At 40.5% G+C, this 24,182-nt stretch overlaps 1 protein-coding gene across 3 annotated transcripts in view; it reads left to right on the forward strand.

Annotated features, from left to right (window-relative positions):
* The window catches only part of FOCAD (focadhesin), a 113,940-nt gene that overhangs the window by 56,267 nt on the left and 33,491 nt on the right, over positions 1-24,182 (forward strand). For all 3 annotated transcript variants that reach the window (XM_086479093.1, XM_086479095.1, XM_086479094.1), the window contains 8 exons: positions 6-140; positions 2,700-2,750; positions 3,453-3,536; positions 5,021-5,156; positions 9,065-9,253; positions 9,513-9,634; positions 19,547-19,639; positions 21,837-21,925. In XM_086479093.1, the coding sequence (XP_086335219.1) occupies positions 6-140; positions 2,700-2,750; positions 3,453-3,536; positions 5,021-5,156; positions 9,065-9,253; positions 9,513-9,634; positions 19,547-19,639; positions 21,837-21,925 (899 nt within the window). The remainder of the gene's footprint in view (positions 1-5; positions 141-2,699; positions 2,751-3,452; positions 3,537-5,020; positions 5,157-9,064; positions 9,254-9,512; positions 9,635-19,546; positions 19,640-21,836; positions 21,926-24,182) is intronic.

Raw genomic sequence — 24,182 nt, forward strand, 5'->3', positions numbered from 1 at the left:
TCCAGGTTGTTTGCATCCGTTCTACATGGCATGCTCTGGCACCAAAGCTGAGTTGTGATACAAGACCCCTCATTTTAAAAGCTCTGAATGAATTGTTTGCTCTGGTTCCCTCATTAACAGTGAATACAAACGAATATGAGGTATGTATTCATGGACTAAAGTGAATCTCTTCGTTTAGTGTATCCTTGTATATGAGTTTTAAATGTGCCTGCTTGTTTTTAATGTCTCTAAATTGTACCCACTGCCTGATTCAGGTTAGTCATGATTCACATTTGCATACAGTTTCACAATTTTAGCTTGCATTGTTGACCACGAGATGGTGGAGTTCAGGGTCCTGCATGGAAGAAACAGGGCAATAAGTAGGATTGCAACCCTGGACTTAAGAGAGCCAACTTCAGCCTCCTCAGTAATACTTAGAGGAATCCCATGGGCTAGGGTTCTAGAAGGCAGAGGGTCCAAGAGAGCTGGTTGCTATTCAAGCATCACTTCCTCCAATCTCAAGATTGATGCATTCCTTTGAGGAAGTAGTTGAGCAAAGGAGGCAGGAGGCCTGCTTGGATGAGCAAGGAACTTCTGGAAAAACTCAAAGGGAAGAAAGAAATTTACAGCAGATGGAAAAAGGGGATAGTCACTTGGGAGGAATATAGAAACACTGTCAGAGAATACAGGGATGCAACAAGGAAAGCTAAGGCCCACTTGGAATTAAATGTAGCCAAGAATGTCAAAACCAACAAGAAGGGCTTCTTCAAATACGTTAGTAGTAAAAGAGAGACCAGGGAAACTGTGGGCCCATTGCTGAATGAGGCAGGTACCCTGGTGACGGAGGATATGGAGAGGGCGGAGTTGTTGAATGCTGCCTTTGCCTCAGTCTTTACTTCTAAAGCTGGCCCTCAGGAATCCATGCCTCTGGCAGCAGGGGAAGAAGTCAGAAGAAGGGAAGACTACCCCTTGGTCAAGGAGGATTGGGTTAGGGATTTTTTAGGTAAACTAGACACCCACAAATCCATGGGCCCTGATGGGATGCACCCACAAGTGTTGAGGGAGCTGGTGGATGCCATTGCAAAGCCGCTCTCCATCATCTTTGAAAGGTCGTGGAGGACAGGAGAGGTGCCTGAGGACTGGAGGATAGCCAATGTACTTCCAGTCTTCAAGAAGGGCAAGGAGGAGGACCTGGGAAACTACCGACCGGTCAGCCTCACCTCCATTCCTGGGAAGGCGATGGAACAGCTCATTCTGGCTGTTATCTCTAAGCACATGGAGGAAAAGAAGATTATCAGGAGTAGTCAGCATGAATTCACTAAGGGGTAATCATGCTTGGCCCATCCTCTAGCCTTCTATGATGTCATGACTGTCTGGGTGGATGAGGGCAGGGCAGTGGATGTTGTCTACCTTGACCTTAGTAAGGCCTTTCACACTGTCTCCCATCACATCCTCATAGGTAAGCTTAGGAAGTGTGGGACAGATGAGTGGACAGTGAGGTGGATTGACAACTGGCTGAAGGACAGAGCTCGGAGAGTTGTGATCAGTGGTGCTGAGTCCAGCACTAGCAGTGTTCCCCAGGGGTCAGTATTGGGGCTGTCTCATTCAATATATTCAAATTTGCTGACGATACGAAGCTGAGAGGAGTGGCTGATACACCAGAAGGCTGTGGTGCTGTTCAGCGAGACCTGGACAGGCTGGAGAGCTCGGCGGAGAGGACCCTAATGAAGTTTAACAGGGACAAGTGTAGGGTCCTGAACCTGGGGAGGAATAACCCCATGCACTAGTACAAGTTGGGAGTCGACCTGCTTGAGAGTAGCTCTGCAGAGAAAGACCTGGGAGTCCTGATGGATAACGGAATGACCATGAGCCAGCCATGTGCCCTTGTGACCAAGAAGGCCAATGGTATCTTGGGACGCATTAAGAAGAGTGTGGCCAGCAGGTCAAGGGAGGTTCTCCTCCCACTCTACTCTGCTGTGCTGAGGCCACTGGAGTACCGTGTCCAGTTCTGGGCCGTCCAGTACAAGAAGGACAGGGACCTACTCGAGAGAGTCCAGCAGAGGACTAGGAAGATGATTAGGGGGCTGGAGCATCTCCCCTATGAGGAAAGACTGTGAGACCTGGGGCTCTTTAGCCTGGAGAAGACTGAGAGGGGACCTCATCAATGCTTAGAAATATCTAAAGGGCAGATATCAAGGCGATGGGGCCAAGCTCTTCTCAGTGGTGCCCAGCAATAGGACAAGGGACGATGGGTACAAGCTGGAACACAGAAGGTTCCACTTGAACACGAGGAAAAACTTCTTTACTCTGAGGGTGACAGAGCACTGGAACAGGCTGCCCAGGGAGGTTGTGGAGTCTCCTTCCCTGGAGACACTAAAAACCCGCCTGGATGCATTCCTGTGACCTGCTCTAGGTGAACCTTGAGGGGTTTGTGGCGGGGGAGTTGGACCAGATGATCTCCAGAGGTCTCTTCCAACCCCTACCATTCTGTGATTCTGTGATAGGTGAGAAATTCCAGTGCAAGGCTGATCAGAGGTTTCCCTCTCCCAGAATATGAAGACATGTGAGTGTGTCTACAGTTCAGACCTGTGCCCCTTCCACTTTTCTAGCTCAGTGTATGTTGATGTGGCAGCAGTTGTCAATGCATGTTGGTGTGGCAGCAGTTTGTTTCAGGTAACTATTTGTTAACGTCTGAATGCATGTTTTGTTTGCTTTTATAGAAATTCAAAACTCAAGTTATCAGCTTCCTTTGGAACAATACACAAAACAAGGTAGGTGATACAACTGAAAATGTTAATTCCTGATGTCAGCAAGTAGATGTTAAGTTTATAATATTATTTGTTTTGTATATGATACCTTTATATATACCTTTCTGTCAAGACAAGGCTATCAGTGTCAGCAGTCTCATTTTCTGATAAGGTTTTCTTCTGGTCACTGACCATTTAATACTGTTTTTGAAGCAATGTAATGTACATGAAAGATGGTATCAAGCGGTGCTAACATCTGCCATCCCATGGAGAATTGTTACACAAAGTAGTTTGATTCCTCTGGTAGACTTCAGCCTTGATATCCTTGACATAGTAAAGCATTCCTGGCAAAGCTGCAGCTGTGACAACTCAGTTCTTTGGTGGGATATTGTAACACACCGGGAATGTTGGAACATCATCACTATGGGGCTGGTGCAACCAAAGTATTTTAGTTTAAATATAGCTTCACTATTTCTACATAAACTACCCTCATAGCAGTAATGGAATGTAGCAATTGAAATGCTTGCTATCAAACCTAGATAATTGGTCTTGCTAGTTTGTATTGTATAGATAAAGTAAGAAATTGGTAGTGCACCTCAGGAAAACATTATCTTTTTCAGCATTCAGTGGTTAGTGGGTAGGCTGTTTGTGTGTGAAGTTTCTAGGAGGTAGCCACACCATATGCTGTGCTTGTGATTTTCTGGTTTTTTCCTGTTAATTTTCCAGGATACTGTTGTAGCCATTTCAGCCTATAAATCGCTATCATCATTTGGCTCTGAAGAACATACAATTCTTCATCTTCCTGAACAGGTAGCAATGTTCTGTGTTTAATAGTAAGGACATCTGACTCTTCCATCTGGCATGGCTTGTATCGTCTTGGAAGGGAAACAAGACCTTGTGCCATCTCTACCAGACAACTGTCAGAGCCTCATAGAAGGAATATGAGCTCCTGCTGATGAAATGGGGTGATATTATGTATGACTAGCATAACTAAGACTTATGAGAGGGGAAAGGCACAAATGGAGGCTGAGTGAGGTCTGACCAGTCAGAAGGTAGTTTTTCTTCTTTCATTAGTTAAATCAGCAGCTTATTTTTTGGGCACCTGCGTTTTATGCTCTTCTGTTAATGCTTGCAGTTGAGTCTTGACACTGAGAAGTTCTTGTGATTACTGCAGTCACAGTCATGCTTAGAGCTTTTGTTCCTGAAATGGGCAAGTCAGTTTGAAAAGTAGGTGTTATTTTTGGAATTAAGGTGAAAACTTTTCCTGTGTTTCAGTTCTGAACTTTTACAGCGTAACATTTTGCTGTTTTGTTGATAAAGGCAGACGGAAAGGAATTGAGGTACTTATTGGAAAGCTTTTTAAGTATGTAGAGGGCTGTTAAACTCTGAAACTTCAATCTGATCAGTTGACTTGGTAACCTTACAAAATGAAGGAGACAAACATATAAGGTCATCTATGTGACTTTTTGTTTTGTTTTTTTTTACAATAACCTTGTAAGAGAGACTAGACGATAATCAGTAGTCCATTGGTACTCTGTGGTGTAGTAAATACCTTTAAGTTTTTTACTGCATAATTACAGTATTGACTCCACTTGCGTGTTGTAACTGGCTATTATGAAAAGAAGAAACAACTTCAAAATTAGAAAACATACCTGCTTTATATAAATTGATGAGAAGAGTTCAGCATAAACCTTACAAATGAAAAATGTGTTTTGCATAGAAGAGCACAAGATAGAATGAGGGAAATCTCTAGACCCTGCTGCAATAGTAAATCTTTCACGGTAGTACATAGCTCTGTATTATTGGTGTTGTTACTTTACACTCTTTAGCAAATGACTGAATTAATTTCCATTGAAAGCATAGTAAATACGCTGCAGTTTTTCAGATTCTGAAAACTAGTATGGAAGAATAACATCTATCAGACATGCTCTGTATCTTAAAGTGCCAACATAAAATGTTGATTTATTCTAATTGAAGAAGAATCAGAGTGAAAATTAAGTTTTCATACTATAAGTTCCATCTATGAGTGTAAAGATTAATTTTACTATTACAGATATGTATTTACATACCCATGTGATTTTTATCAACCAGTTTTCTGTTTTGTTCAGGTAGAAGAAAAGTGTTTATTCATTCAGCCTCAAATGAGTAAAATGGAGTGAAATTAATGAAATACGGAACTTCTCATATTTAGTTGGTGGTTTTAACACTTGATTGATACTTGGAATTGTGAAAGGTAGTAAGGATTCACAATTTTTGTGCTGACATTTCCTTTTTTTGTTTTTTTGATCTTTCAGGCACAACCAGAAGTTGACTCGCTGGACGAGGCAGACATAAATAACGATGAAGAAGAGGAGAAGGAGGCAGATCTTCTTGTTCCTGGTTCTTCATATATCAAGCTGTTGTGTCTAACACCAGCTTCTGTTTTAGGAGGTATAATATATTCAGTATTTGAGGTTACTTTGCAGATTTGTAATCACAGTGACTGAACAGACATGTGGCTTTCTTATAATGGAGTGTCATATGAAGGTGCAGCCTTTTTTTTTTTTTTAATACCCTCGGAAAATATCTTTTGAAATTACAGGAAAAAATGTAACGTAAAAGTTCAGAGGAAAACAAAAACCCCAACCCATTTTTAAGAAACCAGTGGATCAGAGGTCCTGATGGTGGAAAAAATGCTTATAACTTCAAAATGCTTCTCTGTCCTATAGGAAAAGCCAGTTGCTTATTATTTATTTCAAGTGCCCGTTGTTTTATCACAGTGCAACTTCAATAGGGAGGAGTGAGCAGATGTTTTTAAAGGCAGCTCTTTCTTTTAGCCCAGCATGGACTGAAGAAAAAAATCCACACCTAAAACCATAGTGTTTTATAAACTGAGTATTGATAGCATTAAAACAATGCTATATGCAAAATCTACTCAGTGAAGATACTAGTGCTAGACTTAATGCTTAATTTTAGTGATGCGTATTGATACTGAAGAATGCTTCAACAGATGATGTTTGGTTGATGCACTTATTTTGACACTTATGCAGTCGAATCACCTTTAGTAGTATGGAATTTTTAATGTTCGCTTGATGACTCTCATTAATACTGTCTTCCAATTACAAGATTGTGACAGTAGTGCCTGGACACAGGCATTGTTACTTCACTGTTTGTAGAATGCCTTGGATCTTGATATGTGATTGCAACCTGCAAACATTGACATGAGATAGGAGTAGTATTTTGTAGTATTTTCCCCGGTGGGGGCTCCTAGAAAGATCCATTCATTAAGTACTCCATGCATTGGAGTCCAGAATATGTGCAGCCTACATAGAGAGTCTACGTGTACCAATAAGTTCTGAAAGCGTTGTGGGGAAGACTGGTGTAACCTACTTCAATGAAAGACAGCAATGTTTCTGGGCAGAAAACTCAAGCTGTGCAATGGTTGCTGAGATAGGCCACTTACCAGGAAGATGAGAGACCAAAGTGGACTCTAGAGAGAACATACTGAATAAAAAGATGCAGCTACCACAGTGTGGTATAAAAACATATATGCAAATAGCTTTTCCAACCCAATCATTCACTGAATAAATTCTTCCTCAGAGGAGTCTTCATCTAAGACTATTAGTTAACATACGGAAAAGTTGAGCAAAAGCTTTAGTGCCTGGCAGGGGTGGTTGTTGTGGGTTAATTGCTTCATTGAAAGGGTGTGAAACTGGATTAATGAGATAATGTCCAAGATAGTCCAAGAGTCTTTGTTCTGTTCGAGCTGAATCTGTGCCATCCCATCTGCTGGAATTCTGCTGTTACACGTTACTGAGATTAGTTCACTGTTACCTTACTGCTTGGAAGGAGAAGGACCAACATGCTTTTTAAGATAGTATCTGTTTCTCAGAGTTTCCCCCGAATTCCTTGTTAGTGCACACCAAATCAGCTGAAACTTCTAAAGGAAGTTTAGCTTGCTGCTTGTGAGATCTCCCTTCTTGCTTTTCCTTGCTGATTCCTTAAACTCTGAATTGCTGCTTCTTTATCTTCCCTCCCTCTTCCTTAATCCTTGCAGGAGGAGGAAAACCTTTAGGTTTTTTTCAGCCTCTGCATGCTTCTTCCTTAAGAGTTGAACACTTAATGCTATGGCAGCTGCAGTTAAAAAGGTTCCAACCAGAAGGTGGGCTTGGTGCTGGCATTACTATTTAATTGTGGGGTTTTTTTCCAAGTGCCCTCTCCAGCTCTATGGGAGGAAAATGTCTGAGCTTGCAAACAAATCTATAGGGCCTATTTCTGCAACAGAGCTGAGGAAAAACTAGTAAACAACGTAAAAGTAGACTTTCTATGGCAGCTGGTTGGAACGTGCTGCAGTTGCAATTTACCATAGCTGTCTGCTTCTGTGAAGCATTGGAAAGTGAAGTTTTAGGTAGTATTTTCTCTCAAACTCATTTAAAACTGATTTGTCATTTCAGTATCCATATTGTGTCAAAGCATTAGAGTCCACAGGGTATCAGAAGGGGTATGACAGCCTTATTATTTTTTATTTTAATAGTTTTTCATTGTGGATGTCTGAGACTTGTCTGAAACCTGGTAGTCAGAGAATTAAAAATAATCCCATATAACAAACTATAAACCTCAGACAACAGCTATTTATTTAATAGTAGTATTATTATTGAGAGGTATATCTCTGCAGGAAGTATGCTAAGAATTTTGTTCCTATGATGTTAGTTACCTCCTTCTTTTTCCTTCAGGCGTATTCCAAGCATTAAAATACGATACTCTAGCATTTGTTGCACATCTGGGTGTTTCGTTAAATTTATCCAGACTTTCTAGCTTGAATTATATCTGGCAGCCTAGATCCTTGGGTTGTATCTCTTGCCTGAAGAAATGCTTTTGAATGGCTTATAAGTATTAAGTCCTTGGACATAACAGCAAGTGCAGTAATATGACAGCAGTGATGTTACCTGTGCTAGGGTGTGTCTGTCAGTGTGAATGGTTACCAGCAAAGAAAGAGCTTTTATCTTTCAGAGAATTTCTTCTCTATTGCTGTGGCCGCCCTAAACAAAAAAGTTCTTACAAACTAGAGCAGGTAGATGGACACTGTTTTCATGTCAATAAATTTGGTTTTGTTGGAAGAGGATATAGTGTTGAGGATCGGGGACAAAGATTTATAGTTTCTGCCTGAATCACTGTAATGAAAATTGGTAACTGCATTCTGAGGTTTTTGTTTGAAGAATATTGGCATTACAGGTGGAGAAAAAAAAAATCCCCAGATGTAGGACTGCCCTTCTTGCCCAACCTGTTTGATTTAGACTGCTACTCCACTATGAAGTTGAATTGGAAAGAGCATTGTCGAAAATCATGGGAACTTGCTGAAAATAGGAGTTGTGAGGAAGTTCCAGTATAAAACTGTTTTATTCCAAGCTTCCATAGATATTTCTTGGACCCAGAAAGGATGAGTGAGTGCCCTTTTGACTCCTCTGTTCAAAGAGAGTTCCTAGTCAAATCAGGACTGTCTGTGACTTGGGAAATTGTATGCCAAAGTTTCAAGCCTAGTGTGAAACAGTTACTGTAAATCCCCTTAAAACTCAGTGGTATAACAAAAGCACTGACAGACATTTAAACATAGCAGGTTTGCAAGGTGCTGGTACTATGTTGGCTCTCAGTTGTGGTGGTAACAAACACTGTGCATTCATACGTACTTGCATACATGGTACATACAGAAACATGACATTTTTCTAATGTGTGCTAAAGGCTGCTTCAGATTGACTTCACAAATGAACGATAACTTCATATTCTGTAAAAATTTAAATCTGGTTAGACTGTAAAATGCATAGCTTATTAGCACAGTACTTAATAAACAATTTGTGCTGCTATAATAACAGAAATCAAGGTAATACTTCTTTCTTTCTGTGTTCCCTATTTGCATATGTGCACTCTGTCTCCATATACCTTCCGTGCATTGTGGTTCTTGTAAATCTCTGTAACAACTTGGGTTTAGAGACTATGTTTTTCTCTGTGTTGATAAACATCAGTTTTATTTCTCATTGTCCTTCTGTCAGCGTGCTCCAGTGTTATTGGTGTAGCAGTCAAAGAATACAATCAAGAGCTCACAGAATAGTTAAGGCTATTTTTCTTCCCAGCCTTGATGTCTGACATGACTTACTCAGAGCCTCTTGAAGTTGCTGTAGCAGCAAGTATGGTGTCAGAGAGACTTGCTAAGAGTTCTCAATTCTTTGTCCTTGAGCTTTCATCTGAATGTGTCGTTACTAGATTATATAAGAACAGGTGCTATTTAGGGTTTTCCAGTGTTTGTTCTCGGTCATCAGGGTCTGACATTCCTTTCCTGTCTTCTCATTTTCTTGCACTTCATCCAGCATTTGAAGAGTTCGCAGCATCACTTGTGAAACAGGAGATGACCAACATGCCCCGTGGCGTGTATCATTCTGCCTTGAGAGGAGGGACTACACGGTCAGACCAGGGGAAGACTGTGGCAGGTGTTCCAAACTTCTTGCTGAAAATGTATGAGAGGAACAACCAACCAGGCATGACGCCAGGCCTTGCAGGTAAGCTGTCACTTTCTTGAAGTTACAACAAGTATACATGCTTTGGCCCAAAGATTTCTATGAATCTGAGAGTGAACCAGTTTAAGAAAGAATAATGTCTTACACTACTTGCATATGCTTACATATTCTTTTAAATTGTTGTCTTTGTTAAGTTGACTTGACTTTGCTTTGGGTTCTCCACTGACTTATGCAAGACTTCTGAACCATTAGCATGAGCATTGCTATTGACCTTTCTTTTTGCCTTCCCTCCGTCTTTAAGCTGGCATGTTGTTGTGTTACGACCTTCCAGTCCATATGGGCAAAGATGGCAAGCCTATTAATCGATTTCTGGCCAGCAGGGGACGCAGTTTCCAGCAAATGTTGATAGCCCTCATTCATGAGGTAAGTTGCTGGCTTTTCTTCCCTTTTCAGAAGTATTGTGCTTCCTTCCCTGTCTTACTGCCTCATTTGTTCATGCTAATTAGGAATTAGTATCAGCTAATGCTAGGATCACCTAGCAATGGCACGTATGAATGTGTCATAATTAAGTAAAGTTGCTATGAGGGACGGCTAACTTGAATTGAACATGTAAATACTTTTTTTTTAAGTGTTCGCTGCTGATGTACCTCTTCTGAAAGTCAGTAGAACAAACAGAAGCTGACCTTCACCTTTAGCTGCCTTGCAGGCTGCTATACGTGCCTTATACCTGTCATGTCTAACCAGTTGTAGGTGAATAGCAGGTCTGAACAATGATGGGACTCTGTGGGGAAATGACATCTACACCTTGCTAAGACTTGCTATTTTATTCTGTCTCTTAAATGTTTCAGCTTCATGAACTATTAGGCTTACACCACTGAAACCATGCAGTTAACCTTTGGTGTGATTTTGGAAAAAGGGCATGAAACAAGTCCCCACTTAATCATTACAGAAAATAAAGTGCTTGTAACAAAATCTTTCAGAGTTTAGAATTATGATATTTTTGGGGTTGATATGAAAGTTGATCTTTGAAACTTTTAGAGACAAGTTAGACTGGATCTAATGGAATAAGTGTTCCTTTCCCAGTTTTATAGCAGTGGGAACACTTACTAACACAAGTGGAAATGTATTAATATCTTTAAAAGTTCATAAAATGAATCTGTTAGTACAGTAATTTTGTATCACTGCAAAGGTTAATTACATGCATCTGAGGGTGAAGTTTCTGCTACAGGACATAAATAAGAATGAATGAATTATATCACTCTGATGGTGATAAAAAAAAAAAAAACCAACACCAAATCCTTCTATAAGATTTAGATTGAGTCTTAGGCCGGTATGTCCAGAAATTAAAGCAATGTATGAATATCTGGACATTTTAAAGATTTATTTTTTCCATTCCACAGCAATACCAATTCCTGTTCTACTTTTCAAGGATAGAAAAGCTTAAATGGTCCCATTACTCCTCCTTACTCCTCCTTGCTCTGTCCCATGTACAGGCAGTTTGGTGCTATTAAAGATAATTTGATTGTATGCTCTTTTGTACAGAGGAGCCTTTTCTTCAGAGCACAGGACAGATCCTGTGTTGGCAGTGAACCAGAAGTGTGTAGTAAAAGGAAGTGTTTTATCTAACATTCATGCTGTAGTTGTTGCAGAAGTTGGAAGACGCAGAACGAATGAGATTCAGGTTGCAGATGGGAGCATGTCTGGGTCCTGATTTTGATTTGTGACTGACACACAACATACCTGGACCCTACTTGCTTCACAGTTACTTTATGATGCTAATAAAATCACTGACATCAAACACTTTCTGTTATGAAATATGTAAAGCACAGGGTTTGAGTGGGAAGATTGCGAGCACAGTTTGGAGAGTTTTCTATTTACGAACTGAAAGCCTGACACAGAAGACAGGTGTATGCAGTGGAAAATGCACTGGGGTTACTTTCTGATCCTATGATATATCTGCATGGCTCCCTCCAGCCTTTGCTTTTGGGTCCTGCTCCCTGCTTGTCCACACTGCGTTTGTACTGGTTCACTTCCTCAGTCTCTCTCAAGCATAGTTCTCTCTCTAGCAAACCTGTCTGCAGCATATGGAGTTTCCAGTCAAGCAGTGTGAATGTTTACCATGCTGAAATTGGTGGCTTCTACCTACTGCAGTGTTCCAGCTCTGTACTATCCTCTCAAACACTTGTACATGCTAGCATACACATAAAATTGTTTTCCTATCAAACAAGATCTCCTTCTGAACTGAAAAGCCACAAAAAGTAATAATCATGTCTTGTGGCCACAGAGACACCACGTGGATCCCAGCAGAAGTTAGGCCAAGTGGTACTGGGACGAAAACCAGTCTGCACCAGTTGGGCTGGGGTACAGAAATCCCTCCCTGGTGCTGCGTTATGAAGGCAGTGTCAACAGGGTTATGAAGTACTTCAGATGGCAAGTTCTTCTTTCAAACTATTAAAAATAAAACCCACCCTTAAAAACAGGTATCAAGGTACCTAATCATGTATACAAACTTCATAAGTATTTTTCATCTTGACATCTTTATTGCTAAAGAATGAAAGCAGAAACGGGAGGTAATACCCCTCATCATCACAGTGTGCAAGTAAATTAATGAATGCTTTCTAACTGCTTGGATGCTCCAGTGAAGAGCACCAGGGGAGGTCCACAAGGATATTGCAGATATGTCAGAGGAGCAGATTTAGAGTAACGAGTTATGAATGAAGTGTGGGCTTGCACAGCATCCAGAAAGAAAAGCTCTACATTCTATGTAGCCACTTCGTTCAGTGGGACCTGACTTCAGTGCCAGAGGTTCTGGAGAAAAACGTATTTAATTATATTATTATAGAAGGCATGCATTAAAGTGTTATGTAAGCCGAATTACAGTGGGATGAAGATCACTTTTTAACTACTATGTTGTAAACACTTGCCTATTACCCTACTAAACCACAAAATACAATCTCTGGTAAAAAAGCTACATTATTTATTTGTGTGTACTAGCAGTGATTATAACATCCAGCAGCATATCAAAAATTGACTTTTCTTGTGCTAACAAGCTACTTTCATAGAAACATGACCTTAAAATGCTTTGCTTGACAAAGCATGGGGTTTTTATTGAATGTGGTGAACTGGATGGAGTTAGTGAATACATAACAATACTAGAGACAGAAATATTTTATTAAGTATCTCAGGATTTTATAAAGTAAATTGATTCAAGGTGTAGTAAAACCAAAAAGAAATCCAAGTGTGTTTGAAATACAAACCTAAACACAGAACGTCTTCAGACAATCCTAACTACATCCTTTTAGTGAAAGTTCACAATAACAATAAGATTTTGATCAAAATACATCGGTATTTCTGTTCTCAGTTTACATTGCTTTAAAAGACAAATCAGTTTTTTCTTGTCTTTTTTTTTTTTTCCCCTTGTTACCTAGAGAGAGTTGGAGTATGGTTTTCAGGATAAAGGTATTTGGCCCTTTGGCTGGAAGAGAAGCAAGTCCCGGGGCTCATCTGACTGAATTTCATGCCTTAGTGTTTGTTTAGTCCTCAGTGTTCTTCTGGGGAGCAGAGTTTAACAGTAAAAACAGGGAGCTTAAGCTATAAAGCATTCAAATAGCAGTAGTGGTCTAAGAAAATTGAGTTGTTAGGATCTAGGCTCATCTTTTCCTTGCAGTGTGTATAGGAATTAATGTGTTTTTGCAAAGTCATTGCTTCGGAGTTAAATGGAACACATTAAGCAGGTTTTTTTTAAGGATTTTAAATTACGAGAATGACACTGCTTTGCTACTGCTTTGACTCCTTTTTATTTTGGCATTCTTTTTAACTTTTATAGTGACGTTTTAAGGAAAGTAAGAAGTGTTTCCTTAAAAAGAAGGCCTAAAGGTGCCTTTGAAGCATTGCATAAAGCTCTGAAAAAACTCTGAAGTGGATGTAAATACCAAGAAATTAAAATTAATTTGGAAGAGCAAGCATCCATTTAGTTTAGCTCTAAAAATCCCCAGCAGTTGGCATTTCCTTAGTTAAGGATTAGCAATCGTCAATATAGTTGCCATAGTGGGAAATTAATGTTTTTATCTCTTCAGTGATTTGATCTATGCTCACATCTGTAGAATATGAACATACAGGTTGCATATCTGCCTGTATCTGTGTATGCTTAGTTGCCATTATTACACTTAGTTTTTTGAAAACTGGGGCATGGGGTGGGTTTTAAGGCAACCAGTTTCATTTTTGTGAGATTCTTTATGTGTAAAAGCATGATGCCTGAGATTCTGCTATCAAAAAAAACCCCAAGTTTTATGAGGTTTGTATGCAGAGGAAAGAACTTCTTCTATGTTTAAAAGTCTGTAAAGCATACAAATAACAAATAACCTGGGTTTAGTGGCCATTCAAATCTAACAGTGACAACAACAGTAAAAAGGTAATTTACTGTTAAACCTGGGCCAGACTTACTCTATCTCTGAAGAGTTACTCTAGCTGAGGGATTGGATGCAGCCATAATACCTGTCAGCAGGATCATACTAAGCTGCAGAAGGTTTTTTTGATGTTATTTGAGCTGGTGTCTCATGGGAGGCAGAACATATGTTCAATAAACAGTGGTGTGTTTGAAATGCTGTGTTGCTCTTTACCAGTCACTGGCGACTTGAAAGAGGAAGATCCTCTTTCCCCCAGAAATAAGGACGTGCTGTTTGACTGATTATTAAAAGCTTGTTAACCTCTCTTTGAGAGGACATGTAACTTACTGTAGTCACAGTGGTCAGAAGCCACCATAGACCGTGGCTTTGCTTTGTTTTCTCTACAGCTGCCTGGATCGTACTGTACCAGAAGTCCCTGAAGTTTATCACAGTCACCTGGGCTAGATTAGCGAATATTTACCTGTGACTGTTTCAGGTTTTGGAGTACTTCTTCCTAGCAGTTGGTAGGAATAATCTCTTACCGGTTTCACCTACCTCTGTTTTGAAAATGAATGAGGATGAGTAGTCATGTATGTTCACATCATTTACTATATGTTTTGATGGTTCTGTAAATGTATGGTTTGGGTTAAAGTTATTAGGTTTACAGCTAGCTACCCATCCTTTCTTTAGTGGAGGTGAAGGGAACAGGAACAGTTCATGCTACATGCAAAATGCACAGAGGCAGCCTGCTTTTGGCACACAGATGGAGTAAATGGTGGCTTTGACAGTCTGAGGTGGTGGAGTGTTGTTAAAATAAAGGAGGATGGTCTTACCTTTGCATATTTCTCAATATTTGCTGGAAATAGCACAGTTATTTTTTCCTAGTAATTAGTAATATTTACAGGCACAATTGCAAAGTTGGGTGGCAGTGATGAGTTGTACAGTATTAAATACTGCTCCACAAATAATAATCATATTAGGGACTCTGTATAGAATCATAGAACAGTTTTGGTTGGAAGAGACCTTCAAGATCACAGAGTCCAACCTTTGTCCTGGCTCTACCAATACCAGTAAACCATGTCCCTAAGTACAACATCTACCCATCTCTTAAGTACCTCCAGGGATGGTGACTCCACCACCTCCCTGGGCAGCTGTTCCAATCCCTGACAAACCTTACAGTAAAGAAATTCTTCCTAATATCCAACCTGAACCTCCCCTGGTGCAGCTTAAGGCCATTTTCCCCTTGTTCTATCACTTACTACTAGGGAGAGAAGACCAACCCCCGCCTTGCTTCTTCGGGTAGTTGTAGAGAGCAATAAGGTCTCCCCTCAGCCTTCTCTTCTCCAGGCTAAACAGCCCCAGTTCCCTCAGCCGTTCCTCATATGAGACATGCTCCAAATCCTTTACTAGCTCGATAGCCCGCTTCTGTACCCTCTCCAGCCCCTCAATGTCATTCTTGTAGAGATGGACCCAAAACCAGACACTACTCAAGGTGCGGCCTCACCAAAGCCAAGTACAGGGGAATGATCACCTCCCTGCTCCTGCTGACAACACTGTTCCTGATACAGGCCAGGATGCCATTGGCCTTCTTGGCCATCTGAGCACACTACTCACAGAACAAGCATTCACTGCTTCTATTTTAAGTGCTTTCCTTAGATGTACTACGATGACATGCATCTTTGAGCACTAAAGTGGAAAGCTCCTTTTGTACATTTCTTTACTTGTTTGATGTAATCAAGAGATTCAAGGCCTTATTCAAACTTTTTATGTGAATTACTATAAGATGATAATTGGATTTTCTGGAACAAAACTCACTGTAGGTATTCTTCTGTGCCAAGGTATTTCAATGGATGTAGTTCAGACAATGAACTGCTTTGTGCTGGTTTCCACTACTGAATTTACTGAATGTGCCTCCTCCAGTGATGAAACAGTATTCAAGGCATAAATTTGTTGACAGATTTTTGCTTTTCTCCTCCTCAGACTGATGTGCCTTGGAGAAAGACAATCTTTTTCTTGCAAAGGAATGCTGTAGGGAGGATTTGGAAGTGTATGCATGCAAGTATGTTAAAATGAGCCCCTAAGCAATATCCAAGATGAAAAGAGATGCTATTTCACTATTTCATTGATACGGCTATGTAGTGCTAGCCTTATTTATGAAATCACTGAGACTGCAGTTTATGTCCCGTATGGGAGGAGAGCATTTAAATACACGCCTAAACTTTTCACTGACATGTGGATGTGGTCTAAAACTTGTTTTCAGAGCCACACGTGTTAGAGATGAGCTGAATTTAGGGACCATGTGAGTTGGCAGGGCTGTTGAGGTACAAACCTATTTTACTTAATGAAAGAATTTCCTGGGATTCCCAGTCTCCTTGCTCTACAGCTGATTTTAAGATGGGCCATAAATATTAATGATATCATAGTTTCTATGTTTAAACAGTGTTATCTCAGGCACCCAGGGAAGTAATAGAAACATGCTTGATTTCACTGTTCCCTAAATTTATTTTGGGTGCCCTCTGCTGGTTATGTATCAGCGCAGAACGAGTGAGCAATATACAAAGTTCTGTGGGAGCACAAAGGCACCAGTGCTGAAAGAATGCTCATCCAGGTCTTGCTTGCCATGGTGTTTGATTTTTATTGGGAGTGCACTGAAAAGGGGAAATGAGCTTCTGATTTCATTTGAAATTACTTTTCCAGTCATGCAGAAGTGTGCAAAACTTGTGCCATGTGTATTCAGAAGTATTGAAATACAGGAGTAGTATCTCCTGTGGTTTGCCATCATTCCCTGTCCTGAGTTTTGGCCAGCACAGTCTATGCTTATGTATCTTTTCAGGGAGACATGTCCTTCTTAAGCATTGATCAACAGGCTCAGATTACTAGGTCCTGGCTTATGCCATTTATTATTGCCTCAGATGTCAGGCTGCAGCTCTTTGAAAACTACTTGGCAGCCTGGTCTGGCTATGGTACCTACTAAGAACATCCCAGGACCGGTGGGGCAGTGTTTCACAACCACTCGTTTTGGTTCCAAAGTCCTTTGAGCCTCATTTGCTGTGCATCACACCCACCCAGTATCTTCTTACACATAAATTGCACACTCAGGAGGATCTGAACTTCACTTACTGTCAGCTTTGTCTATGCTTGCTAGTGTTAGTTAAACAGCGCTTAATGTAGTAGTTTTTATCACTGTGTATCCAGTGATAAGAGGACAAGTAAAGACTGCTGGCTTCCTGTAGTGAAATAGTGGGTATCAGCACTGCGTATGTGATAAACTTCAGCACTATATCCAATCATTTTCAGTCATACATAAATTTTACTTGAGCGTTCTTTGTTATGTGAAGGTGTTGTATTCTCTCATCTTCCTTTCATTCCACATATCTGCAAAATATTTACTGCCATGAAGAAAGTTAATTAATTTAATCAAAAGCTGCTCAGCAGTTCTGTTGGTCATCAAGCACATCTGCAAATTTTAAATAACATGTGCAAGGTGCTAATAATATGTTCCTGATTAGTTCAAGTGTCTAGTTGCTTTAAATGCAACAATACATCTAAAGCTTTGTATTTCCCGCATGAACACCTGAAGTGTTTTGAAAGCCTGCTTTTGCTCTGCTGCACAAGTGTGGATTACGTGGTGAACTTCATAGATCACTAGACCAAACAAATCTAAATGCACAAGTCTAAAATAATTGCAGACTAGAGGAAAAGAGGAAGACTGGAGTTGCTGCAGATGCCTCGGGAACCTAAGGCAAACAATTCTGACTAGAGCCTTGACTGCCTAAGGCAAAGAATTCTACTGCAGCCTTGACTGCTTATCAACTTGTTGGAGGAATTGATGAGCAGAGTTGAGAGGGGTGTGTGAATAAAATTCTGGATAAAAAGGAAGGACTAGTGTTATTGAGTCATGTAAAGATGAGATTGCTTTTTTTCTGCAGGGTGTATTTGTATTTGCTGTAGGGTGGAGTAGGTCATCTCTTTTGATTGGTTGGCTTTTAGATTGTATTTATTTGTATAGGCGTATTAGTACTTACTCAGAACTGTTTAAAGTTCACCACTGTTAGAAGGTATGAAGCTTTAGCACAGTCCTGTTTTTTGTTATAAAATCCACGTAAAGAAAGAATATCGACTGCTTTATGTAGATCATGAGGGGTGTAGTATAGAGGAGATGAAGCAGGAAGACTAAGGAAGATAATTAGCAGACCAGGGGAGTTCAGTTGTTTATCTTGGTTAGCCAGTCTGTACAGAGGAGGCCAGTGGAGCACATCATGGAGAAAGGAGGAATTTTGCATACCTTGAGGCACTGAGTGTTTTACATGTTAACAGTGACTAGTCTCCATAATAAAATAAAATAGGAGGAATAAAAGGGAAGAATAATAACCTTCTGGAATTAAGTGTGTTGAGATACTGTAGGCAGGCTTTACACAATTTTTAATCACTTCTTACAGGATTATTTCGTAACTCGGGGAGTCTGGCATGTTCTTTTACTTTAGAAACAGAAAGTGTAGGCCTTAAACAGCAGATACTGAGATATGTCCCATCTCATCTCAACCTGATGTGTTTGCCTTTCCTTTATTAAAAACTGATTACCTTGGAAACTGCTGAGATTAAATAACTTATTTCCAATGGAGTCCAAATGCCTGTGATGACATATTTTTCATCTTTTTGGTAGATGCAGACAGTAGAAATAATTGGACAGTGGCAAGAAAAATCAATTCTGTATGCCCACTGTGGAATATGATGAGATATAACAGTGCACACTCATCATTTTAATTACAGAGCTAATGTTTGTGGGTCTGAAAATGCAGCGGTTTAAAAGGAGAGGACACCTGAACACCTATCTTTAATAAAATGTTGCTGCAATTAAGACAGTCATGGACAGAGGGAAGTAAAGACTCTTCTAGTTAATTGTGATACACATTTTTTGTGAATAAATATGTTTTGATTTATAAATTGCATAACAGCAAATTGCAGGGAGAAAGGTACATATATCATGCAGGACTCTGATGTTTGGTAAAACTTTCTTGGTGGCCCCGAATTTGTGACCCGTTCTGTTTTAGCTTAGCCTTTTAATTACTTCTTTAAGCTACCAAGGGCTAGAAAAGGGCTTGGTACTGAGATCACTTTGTCATCTTTTTTCTTTTTCAACATGCTCTGAAGAGGTCTTTGAGTCAGTATGCTATGGTGCTTGCTGAAGAGAACAACCTTGGGCTCCCGAGGAAAGACTGTGCACATACATCAGATTGTGCAGTTGACGATGTTATCCTTTTGTTGTGAAGTTGAGGTTGTTATAGCTGTGTGAGGTTTGGAGGCAGGCATGGAGAGCTGTTGCATATTTCTTTAAACTATCCTTAAGGTGCTGTTGTTTTCCTCCTGTTCTATACTGGTGCTTCCTAGAAAGAAACTTTGTGATTCCTTTCGTTTTTTAACAATTCCTTTCATTAAACGAAGTTTGAACTATATACTTGGACATAGTTGTATGTACCCCAGTCATGGGTAATAACTCCTTTTGAATAATCTCCCTAGTATTTAGAGAGTAGTCTACTTGTACTTAATGTAAGTGTCTGTTTAAAGCTTTTAGAATCACCTAAGATTTACAAAAACTGTGACAAACATAAACTGCACTAACGTCTTTGTTATTTACGTATTTTTGTCTACCAGTGCTATTAAGTATTGTACTTGCTGCCAAGTGCAATTCCACTGCTCTCTCTCTGGGATCAATTACCAGTTGAACTACCTGGAACAACCAGTTTTGTCTAGCCTAGGTAACAAAGTTGAAAGAAACTTGATGTGGGTAAAACCAGAAAGAACAGCAAAGTATGTTATCATTTTCGTTTCCTACAACCATGTGTCATGTTCTATGGGCATAAGCACATGCAAATCACAGGTTGGAGAACATACATTCTGCATATGTTAGACTTAATGTAACCGCTTCTACCCTCTCTGGTGTGTCACACAGGTTAACATTCAGCCTTCTGAATGGCACCGCTCCATGCTGCTGCCACAGTCCTGGTTAGGATTTATGAGTCGAACCTACAGTGCAGTCCTGCAGGTAATTTCAAGATGCATAATACTGTGCTCATCAATGCTCATTCAAGTGGTATGAGTTTTATTTTTACCAGCAAGAGCATCCATGCAAGTTACAATGATTTAAAAATAAAGCTTGAGGTGTTTAATAATGAAATTCATCAAAAGGGAATAAAAACGTCTTCAGTTAATGGCAGCACAATCTGGGATACTTTGTGGAAGCATAACTTCTGCTTACAGTTCACGTTCTTGTTGTCCTGTTCCTGTGTCACTTTGCAGAATGTGTCAATTCTTAGAACTTTTAAAATGTGAAATTTTAGCTAAAGCTCTAACCTTTTGTTTTGGGTAGGAATTTTGTAATGATAGTATCACAAAGGAGATAGAAGCTATCAAGGAACAATTCATTAAATAGAAATTCTCTTAACCAGCATGCAATGCTATCACACTGTGAGGGACTCATCCTTTGATTTTTCTACCCTATCTAACAATTAGCAAATATCTTTCATTAGGTTAGCTGACCTGATATCTGCAGCAGTATAGTGTCATTTGGTTTTTCAATAGAAAAACCTGCTATTTTAACAAATAGCTGCCTTCTGGAAGGCTCTATTTGTGCTACTGGAAGGGCTTACTTGTTTGTATTTCCAGGCCACATCAGCTGTTTTCAGCATGAGCAGCTCAGGTTGCTGAGCAAATTCTAGAAGCTTTGACTGTTCCTTGTTTTGCTGTGCAGCAAAACATGTGCTTCTCTAACATTTTGAAAACAAATTTTATTTTGGCCATCAGCAAAATATCAGATGCTAAGCGGAGCCAGCCACATTACAATGCATTAGCAGCTATTCGAATTGTAACTTTAGGTTGTAACTACACAGGGGGCCACTGTTGCTTGTGTTTACTTTCCTGTTTTGCTTCCCTTGTGAGGCAAGATTTCACGAGAAGCTTGGCGTTTACCAGGCTGGTTTCTGAAAGCCTCTCTAGGATTTTGTGCTATTTAACAGGGCAATGGAGCCTGGTTTTGTTGCTTCTGAAATCCCTCACTGGAGACTGGTATCTTTACTTACTCCTTACGCTTCTATGGTACATATCATCTGAGATGGCCAAAAGAGACTGCAGAATAAGATGAGTAGTTTGGGTAGTACATAATTCAGTATTTTTGAACAGCTAGTAGAGTAATAGTTTCTACAGTTTGGAGGTGTACATTCGTAGAGTCCAGTTCACAAAACACATGAGGTTGTTTTTCCTTTTGGACACCTGAAAGTCCTGTTGTCTTTTATTATGCCTACCTACATGCATGAGCACTTCTGCCAGTTTGTGCACTGAGCATATTTTTGAGACCAAATTCGACCTCATCATGATGATCCTACAGGTCTTGATTTCGTACAAAACTTAAGACAATGTTTATGTGTTTGGGGAAGTTGCGATAGGTTTTTGCATAATTTTTATGCAGCCTTCTTTTTAGTCAGTGTGTTATATACGCTCTTTTAATCTTTGGAGAGTCACCTTTTGAGTAACATCTGGATTTACAGGATTGACTCTTGTATTCTCAAATTTTTGTGTACACCCAAACTACAAGCATTCAATGCCTGAAAAACACAGCTTATGTGCCTGTATTTTTTCACTTAAGGCTTAATAATCTACTAAGAGCAGTAACTGACAACCTAAACAAGTTGAAATGTAGTTGTCTCACAGTTGGAGACTGAACATTAAAGCAAAGCTGCTTAATATGTTTAGATAACAATTATTAGAGACCAGAATCCGTATAATCTGCTTTAAGGTACAGAAAGAACTGCTGTGGGAGGTCACAGGGAGATTGGATCATAGGAAAGAAAAGGATGAGGAATTCTGCTTTAAGTAGTGAATCAAGAAAGTGATGTTTTGCTGTCAGAATCCATTTTAGCTAGCAGGCTTCTAAATATCATTCTCTGCTTGTTGTACCTTTTCCCAAGGAAACTCGTCTCTTTTCATGGTCTAAGAGAGATGTCTCGGTGTCTCTGGCTGTTTGTGCTGTCTGCAGCTTGTTTTCCTCACTCAGAATAGAAAGTTGTGAATCCTTTTGCTTAATATATTCTGTATGACAGTTGAATCCCTTATGAAAAGCAGTCAAGTTCACTTACGAATTAGCCCTCAAGTGAAAGGCTACATCCATTACCCAAGGGTTCTCTGAAGAAGTCTTATGATGACTGGCCATGTAAGATCCACTTCTGACTTATTCTGTAATTCTGCAGGGGAGGCAGGCAGAGCTGGAGATGCAGTTAAAACATGGAAAAGAGGATCCTGAAGAGGTGCAGTACAAACAGTTTACAGCCTGGCTCTGGTAAGGAACTGCCTGTCTGCTCCTGATCACTTGTAATGGCAAGTGAGGGGACAGAGAAGGGCAAGACTCCAAAGCCTTTAGGTCTGCAAGTTTAAAGACTGTATGAGCACTAAGGAAAAAAAAAACAAAACAAAACAACAAACACCAGGTACAGTGACCAAGGTGGGAGGGCAGGGCAGGAAGAAAGAGACTACTGGGTAACTGTCTGTAAGGGTTCCCATATGCATGGGTTCACAGGTACCTTCTCTACAGGGTCTGAAACTTTGTAGGGTGAGCAGCTGGAAGGGAGGGAGAACTGTATCTGTTTTGTGTTGTGTTAAAGCAGAAGGATTATGCAAAGGGCAAAACTTACTCATAGAGAGTGAGCTGTTTTCACTGAAAGAGGCTTGATAAAAGAAATGTAAACCGTGCTATGCTATGTGTTGTAGTGAACTGAGACATACCTCAGTTCATATGGTAAGTTGGCAATGTTGAGCCTGAGGATGTTGTTTAAAACCAAGCGTGTGATGCACACCCTGATCCATATCCTCAACTACTTCTGTTTCAGTCAGCTGAGGAGGGTCTGTCAGGATTTAGCCATGTATATGCATGGCCAGGGTGACAAGGTGGGAAGTGTGAGGCTTCACAGAGAGAAAGAACTACATATCAGTGGACAGTATAAACATCTGTTTCTGTGCTTGTTTGTAAGTGCATTGGGAACAAAGTATGTAAAAACAAACCCAAAATGTCCTTTGCCTATTTCAGTCAAAAAAGTGTTACGAAGTCCCACTCAACAGGAATACAAAATTGTGCGGTGCTTCAGGGCTCTTAACTTCCAGTACCCATTAAACATTTGTGTTGCCCACTGGGTTTAACCTGATTGTGGACAGCTTGATATAATCTTAGTGTTAATGCTTTATTGTGTAAGTACTGTGCAATTTTGCATTGATAATTGCCAAGTTGCTGTAAGTGTTTCTAGTGTAGGTGGGTTTGAAACTGTGTGCAAAAACAGGGTGGTTATGAAGGAAAGCCTGAGAAGGTTTCTTTTAAAGCCTGGATATAACTCAGTCTTACAACATATGGCCCTATTTTATGAGGCATGCATTTTTAATCTTTCAGTCACATGTTATGGAACTGTGATTGAAGTGTTTGTTTTTCTGTATGATGACAGTCATGGCCAGGGAGATATTGTATGTTGTAGTGTAGAGGGTGTCTTTGCTCACCCAAACCTGAGAATATAGAAGATTCACTGCATCTCTGCTTCTGTCTTGATATGAATGCAAAACTAAACAAATGCAAAGAAGTAGCATATTAAGCCTGGAAAAGGGGAAACATCACCCCCACCTTCAAAAAGGAAAAAAAGGAAGACCCGGGCAACTACAGGCTGGTCAGTCTCCCCTCTGTGCTTGGCAGGATTATGGAGCAGATACTCCTGAAGGCTCTGCTATGCCATATGGAAAATGTGGAGGTGATTGGTGGCAACCAACATGGCTTCACCAAGGGAAAATCCTGCCTGACAAGTCTGGTGGCCTTTTATGATATAGTAACTGCATCAATTGACAAGGGCAGAGCAACTGATGTCATCTATCTGGACTTGTGCTAAGCCTTCGACACTGTCCAGCACAACATCCTGGTCTCCAAATTGGAAAGAAATGGATTTGACAAATGGACCACTAGGTGGATAAGAAATTGGCTTGAAGGTTGCACTCAAAGAGTTTGATCAATGACTTGATGTCTGAGTGGAGACCAGTGACAAGCGGTGTTCCTCAGGGATTGGTACTGGGACCACTGCTGTTTAACATCTTTGTCAGCGACAAGGAAAATGGCATCGAGCGCACCCTCGGCAAGTTTTCTGATGACACCAAGCTGTGTGGTGCGGTCAACACACTGGAGGGAAGGGAGGGCGCCCAGAGGGACATTGACAGGCTGGAGAGGTGGGCCCAGGCCAACCTCATGAAGTTTAACAAAGCCAAGTATTAGGTCCTGCACCTGGGTCGGGGCAATCCCAAGCACAGATACAGGCTGGACAATGAGTGGATTGAGAGCAGCCCTGGGGAGAAGGACTTGGGGGTGCTGGTGGATGAAAAGCTGGACATGAGCCAACAGTGTGTGCTTGCAGCTCAGAAAGCCAACCGTGTCCTGGGCTGCATCAAGAGAAGTGTGGCCAGCAGGTTGAGGGAGGTGATTCTGCCCCTCTGCTCTGCCCTTGTGAGACCCCACCTGGAGTGCTGCATCCAGCTCTGGAGCCTCCAACACAAGACGGACGTGGAGCTGTTGG

This window comes from Leptosomus discolor, chromosome Z (assembly GCF_034619465.1).
Source record: "Leptosomus discolor isolate bLepDis1 chromosome Z, bLepDis1.hap2, whole genome shotgun sequence".
Taxonomy (NCBI): Eukaryota; Metazoa; Chordata; class Aves; order Leptosomiformes; family Leptosomidae; genus Leptosomus; species Leptosomus discolor.